The sequence below is a fragment of the Epinephelus lanceolatus genome, chromosome 19 (assembly GCF_041903045.1).
Source record: "Epinephelus lanceolatus isolate andai-2023 chromosome 19, ASM4190304v1, whole genome shotgun sequence".
Taxonomy (NCBI): domain Eukaryota; kingdom Metazoa; phylum Chordata; class Actinopteri; order Perciformes; family Serranidae; genus Epinephelus; species Epinephelus lanceolatus.
The window spans coordinates 35,368,512-35,374,511 of record NC_135752.1 but is presented as its reverse complement, the minus strand read 5'-3'; the positions used below and the strand labels follow the sequence as shown (position 1 = coordinate 35,374,511).

The 6,000-nt window shown below is 41.5% G+C and overlaps 1 protein-coding gene across 4 annotated transcripts in view; it reads right to left on the bottom strand.

The window, feature by feature from the left end:
* Positions 1 to 202: 202 nt before the first annotated feature.
* The window catches only part of scarb1 (scavenger receptor class B, member 1), a 58,588-nt gene continuing 52,790 nt past the window's right edge, over positions 203 to 6,000 (bottom strand). For all 4 annotated transcript variants that reach the window (XM_033646891.2, XM_033646890.2, XM_033646893.2 and 1 more), the window contains one exon: positions 203 to 1,132. Coding sequence is in view for 1 of the 4 variants with exons in the window: in XM_033646892.2 (XP_033502783.1) it covers positions 1,055 to 1,132 (78 nt within the window). In the remaining 3 variants the exon portion in view is untranslated. The remainder of the gene's footprint in view (positions 1,133 to 6,000) is intronic.

Genomic DNA, 6,000 nt, shown 5'->3' with positions numbered 1-6,000 from the left:
TGATTTTAAATACCTCGCTTTAATCTTCAGGAACACCGTGACTAACAGTGTAATAACTATAATAGATGCCTGCCGGTGGTTTCCCTACCTGTCGGCCCACATGAGTCGGCTGGCAATGTTTGTCAAAAACACTTTTTATTTTATTTGCAGATGGAACAGTTGAGACACTCACAGGAAAGCGAAATCACACGTTCATAAACAGTATTTTAAACAATGGAACATTTATTATCTCCAAGTTAATCTTCATTCATTCACTTATTTATAATAAAGGAGGCATTTGACACCAAACTGCATCAAAAAATACATTCACACCTTTACAGAAGACAGTAGTATACAAACAGGAATGCGTCCGCTCTGCTCGACTCACTATATGACAGAGGAGTGTTTGATTCTTCAGTTTCAACTCCTACAGTGCACATGAAATACAAGGACCCAGAGGTAAGTTGGATAAAGAGGTTTCCACCTTGAGGAAGGCACACTGGTAGTAAAATACAGTACACCTTACAGTCAGCTTTTCTGCCCATTAAGTTCCCTTGTTGTTGATGCAGAAACATTTCTTTAAAATCACAGTAAAAAAAACAAAACAAAACAAAAAGCCACCACAGTAACTGTCTACTGCCCTTGATGAAGTGATAAAACTATAAAATGTTTCAGATCAATGCTGATGATCAGCGAACACTGAGCAGAGCAAAATTAACACGCTGGAAATGTCTGTTTTTGGTAGAACTTAGTAAAAAAAAAAAAAGTGTTTTTAAGTGACAGAGCATCTTCACATGTCCTGCCTTAAGGAGACAGAACAGTCTCAACCCAAACAGCCTCAATGCAAACACACTTAAAGAAGTGGGAGAGAGTCTTTGAGTGTCATCAACTTTACAGAATACTAAAATATGGCATCACTTCACTTGTGTGCAAGTCTCTTTGAAATATACCGAGCAGAGCACCATGTATCAGTGTTCCAGTTCAAGATAGTGGAATAAAGTTGGCAAATCAGTGAATGCACAATGCCAGCTCTGTGTGTGCGTGTGTGTGTGTGCGTTTGTCAGTCCATGTCATGTCATAGTAGAGGTTCTCTCTCTTCGGTTGAAGTGCTCTTGTTTCCATCTGTTGAGGTGCCACCTTCACATTTACCTCTCTGTGTCAGGACCAGAACAAAGAAGGAGAGCGTTAGGAAGTGTTCAGAAGATAAGAGGCACTTTCTGGTAAAGATCATTCAAAACAAAGCAGCTGAACACTCGTAGGCAAATTCACAACAAATGGATTGTTGCCACTGATAGCAACGTGAATTGCAACTCACTTGCAACCACCATCTGCCTCGTCTCAAGGTCCAATTCACAAAAGATATGCACCGATCTCTATCACCTGAAATCTGCATATGTGTGCAGAATGTGTTGTCGACAGGACAAAATTTTGGTATCAGTTCTCATTTTTGTTTGTAGTCCAAGTAGTACTGACCAATTCTGTTTGAACAGCAGACATAAAGTCTGTGTGGAGAGGTGGAACGCATTGGCCGAGGTACAATCTCGATAGTCTCATGACACGTTAGCTTTATAATATTTTTTAAAATGTATCTTCATTCATATGCAAATATCTGTTTATAGATGTTAACTAAAATGAGCCTCGCACATAAGGGGAAGTCACCAGATCAGCCCAAAATATTGGCTCTCGCCCCCGGAGGCTGTATCGTCCTCAGATGACAGTCACTGGATTCCGAGGTTGATAATGCACCATTGATAGTACAGTGCAAACACACCTGATAGAAGTTTTGCAAGTGCAATTTCCCATTATGTCGGTGAAGATTCTCAGTCATCCAGGTCATGGTTATCATAAGTGCTATGTCATAGGCAACTGGACTTGCTCGAGTTTCTTGAAGAAAAAGTTCTAACGAACTGTAAACAACCACTCCACAAGTGCATGGCACAGCACAGGAGAGCCAGGTCCTCAGGTCAAGACTCGGCTCTTCATTTACATCTAAAGAAAAAAGGGATATTCTTTCGAGGACAGCAATGTTCACATCTTGACCAGGGAAGACAGATGGTTTGAAAGACGCGTGAAAGAGGCCATCTACATCAAACCGGAATGACCATTGTTAAACAGAGGAAGTGGCCTACGATACCACTTATCACCCATCTACAATGCCGTCTTGGGATCCCTCCGTCCAACACGCATTCACACCTGGACCATCTAACCCTTACGAAACACATAACGGCTGGGTGGGTCAACGACTCACATGTGACCCCAATGACTCTGTCAGGGTTCACACTAACAGAGTTTAAAGCCTGCGACTCTACCCTGGAAATCCAGAGTTCTCACGAGAGCACAATTTGAATTTGCTCAGCGAGTCACTCTGGCAATCAGTAATGATGCTCATTACCCATGCCGTTGGAGCCGAGCTGCACCAGTCACATTGGTGTATCTGATATAGGCGGGCCAGAGGCGAGCTAAACAGATGACGACAGCGCTGCGATGATGAAGTCCGGAATCAGTCAGTAAACACTGCAAGATGGCTACGGATGAACACCAGTTGTTTGAAACGGCTTTGGCCGCTACAATGAACGAGTTAGACTTGGCTTTTTCTCTAAAAGAGGAACAGAAGACAGCGCTCAAATCTTTCCTTTGCAAGAAGGACGTTTTTGCTGTTTTGCCGACCGGATACGGAAAGAGTCTAATCTACCAGTTAGCTCCGCTGGTAGCGCTCTGGATACATCACCCCGTGTATTGTTCTGATTGGTCGTAGTGTTATCCAATTGCGCGCAGTGATATTTTCAAATGCATGCTTGGTGCCGCCCCTTGAGTTGGGCCATTTTCATTACTCATAGCCAGACCCTAAATCTTTCTAGATTTGGGTCTGGATTTCCAGGCTACTGCGACTCAGCACCAGTCCGTTAAAACTGGGAAAGACTCTTGGATGAGAGGTGGCACATCTTCAAGAAACTCAAGCAAGTCCAGTTGACTACGACATAGCACTTAAAATTTCCTGTTTTGCGTCAGATTGAGTATAAATGCACCAAAAACGCAGAACAATGGCAGAGAGAGAAAAAGAAAATGAAAAATTTCAGACCACAAGCTACGGGTCCTGATTGACGAGGTGCAGAGGCATTCCTGAAAATGGAAAGGAATTTAAAGGCCCTAACACACTAAGCCAAGAGCTGGCCATTGGTCAATGTCAGGCTGTTCATGAGCATCTGTCACCATAGTTTTTGCATTATGTCCCCCAACGCTGGGGGCCCTGTCAGCTTTTTCTGGCAGGATCAGCATGCTGAATCAGAGTCGGGAATGATGGAGCCTGTTAGTGAGAGAAATTACTCTGTTTGGAGGTTCAACTCATAGGACAAGAAGAGAAATGGAAGTGAGGAAAGCAAACAAACAACTAAAATCAAGAGGGCGTGAGATCGACACAAATTTGTTGTATTAGGTAAGTTTATTTTTCCGGCCCTTGAGCTCTTAAACAGAAACAATTTGTTCCTGTTTGTGTTATTGTTCTCTGGTGCACAGTAAATATCCTTTGTTCTTTCAACATCAGGTTGAGTTGTTTATGTGCTAACTGGCTAATTAGCGCCTTGAATCCATCCTGTCGGTCTTTCTGTATCCATTTTTCAATGATGAACACAGACTACCACCCCATGCTAGTATGGAGAGTTATTTTTTCTCACACATGTGCCCAACATAAATGCCAGATGACTGTTGGCTGTAGTCTTTGTAGTGTGTTCAGTGCTACTTTTTGGCAGACACACAGGAAATGTGAGACAATGCCACAGTCGTCTTTGGTTGCCACTAGTTCTCTGATATTGGTTTGGTGTGTCCTGGCCTTAGATGTGACAGAGAGAAACCGTGGCTGTTTTCTTAGAAGTTCCACTTCCCCTCATGCACTTACCCTCTGCCTCTGGTGTTACACAGCGGCATATGTGGCACAGAGAAAGCGGGCAGAAGAGGCTTGACATGGAATGCACCTGCCCTTTTGTACACTTTCAGCCTACACTATCATGAATCGACGGCCAGTTCTAGGCTTTTTACAAATCATCAGAAATAGCTGCAGAGTCATTCCAGTGGGGCGACAGTGTCTTCTGCAGATGATTGCAATACATTACATTTAACTGATTGAACTCCATGAGATGATGAACCTCTTACACACCATCCACTTACACTGAATGTCAGTCAATAATCCCCTTCTCACACTCTCACTGATCTCTGGTCTGAGCTTGATGGACTTGTATTAGTCTATGCAATGTATTTTTTTTTTCTTTTTTAGATATTTTTAGCACTAGCACTTTTGCTGCTGATGTATAGTTTTATCTATGTTTTATTCAGAGTCAATGTTGTGTGGATTTGAATGGCAATTAATTCTATCTACCTAACTACCTAACCATCTCTATCTCTCCATCTATGTATCTCTATCTCTCCATCTATGTATCTACCTAACTACCTAACCATCTCTATCTCTCTATCTATGTATCTACCTACCTACCTAACCATCTCTATCTCTCTATCTATGTATCTACCTACCTACCTAACCATCTCTATCTCTCCATCTATGTATCTACCTAACTACCTAACCATCTCTATCTCTCCATCTATGTATCTACCTACCTACCTAACCATCTCTATCTCTCCATCTATGTATCTACCTACCTACCTAACATCTCTATTTCTCCATCTATGTATCTACCTACCTACCTACCTAACCATCTCTATCTCTCTATCTATGTATCTACCTAACTACCTAACCATCTCTATCTCTCTATCTATGTATCTACCTACCTACCTAACCATCTCTATCTCTCCATCTATGTATCTACCTAACTACCTAACCATCTCTATCTCTCCATCTATGTATCTACCTAACTACCTAACCATCTCTATCTCTCCATCTATGTATCTACCTAACTACCTAACCATCTCTATCTCTCCATCTATGTATCTACCTACCTACCTAACCATCTCTATCTCTCCATCTATGTATCTACCTACCTACCTAACATCTCTATTTCTCCATCTATGTATCTACCTACCTACCTACCTAACCATCTCTATCTCTCTATCTATGTATCTACCTAACTACCTAACCATCTCTATCTCTCTATCTATGTATCTACCTACCTACCTAACCATCTCTATCTCTCTATCTATGTATCTACCTAACTACCAAACCATCTCTATCTCTCTATCTATGTATCTACCTACCTACCTAACCATCTCTATCTCTCTATCTATGTATCTACCTAACTACCAAACCATCTCTATCTCTCTATCTATGTATCTACCTACCTACCTAACCATCTCTATCTCTCTATCTATGTATCTACCTACCTACCTAACCATCTCTATTTCTCCATCTATGTATCTACCTAACTACCAAACCATCTCTATCTCTCTATCTATGTATCTACCTACCTACCTAACCATCTCTATCTCTCTATCTATGTATCTACCTACCTACCTAACCATCTCTATCTCTCTATCTATGTATCTACCTAACTACCAAACCATCTCTATCTCTCTATCTATGTATCTACCTACCTACCTAACCATCTCTATCTCTCTATCTATGTATCTACCTACCTACCTAACCATCTCTATCTCTCTATCTATGTATCTACCTACCTACCTAACCATCTCTATCTATCTCTGCAAAGAGGCTCATTTGCATAGAAAGGGGCTGATTTTGCACCATATGTATACACACTACCTATTTGCTTGGCAGCACAGTTAGGGTTGCATTTTTTTCTTTGCAGGTACATTTGAGGGTTACATGGTTCCTTTTTGTCTCGTTTGTGCAGTTCCAGCGGACATAAAAGCAGCTCAATCCTGTTGTGAATTTGCTCATAAGACTTTCAACCTTTTTCAATCAAACATCAGGCATGAGGCTGTTTGTACCCTGACATAAAACATTTCTGTCATATTCTTACCTGTGTTTTCATTTCCCATCGCTGCAATCACTGTCCTATTGACACTGTTCTCTTCCATACATATCCAGACATTTAATCAGATCTATCTGAGACTGCT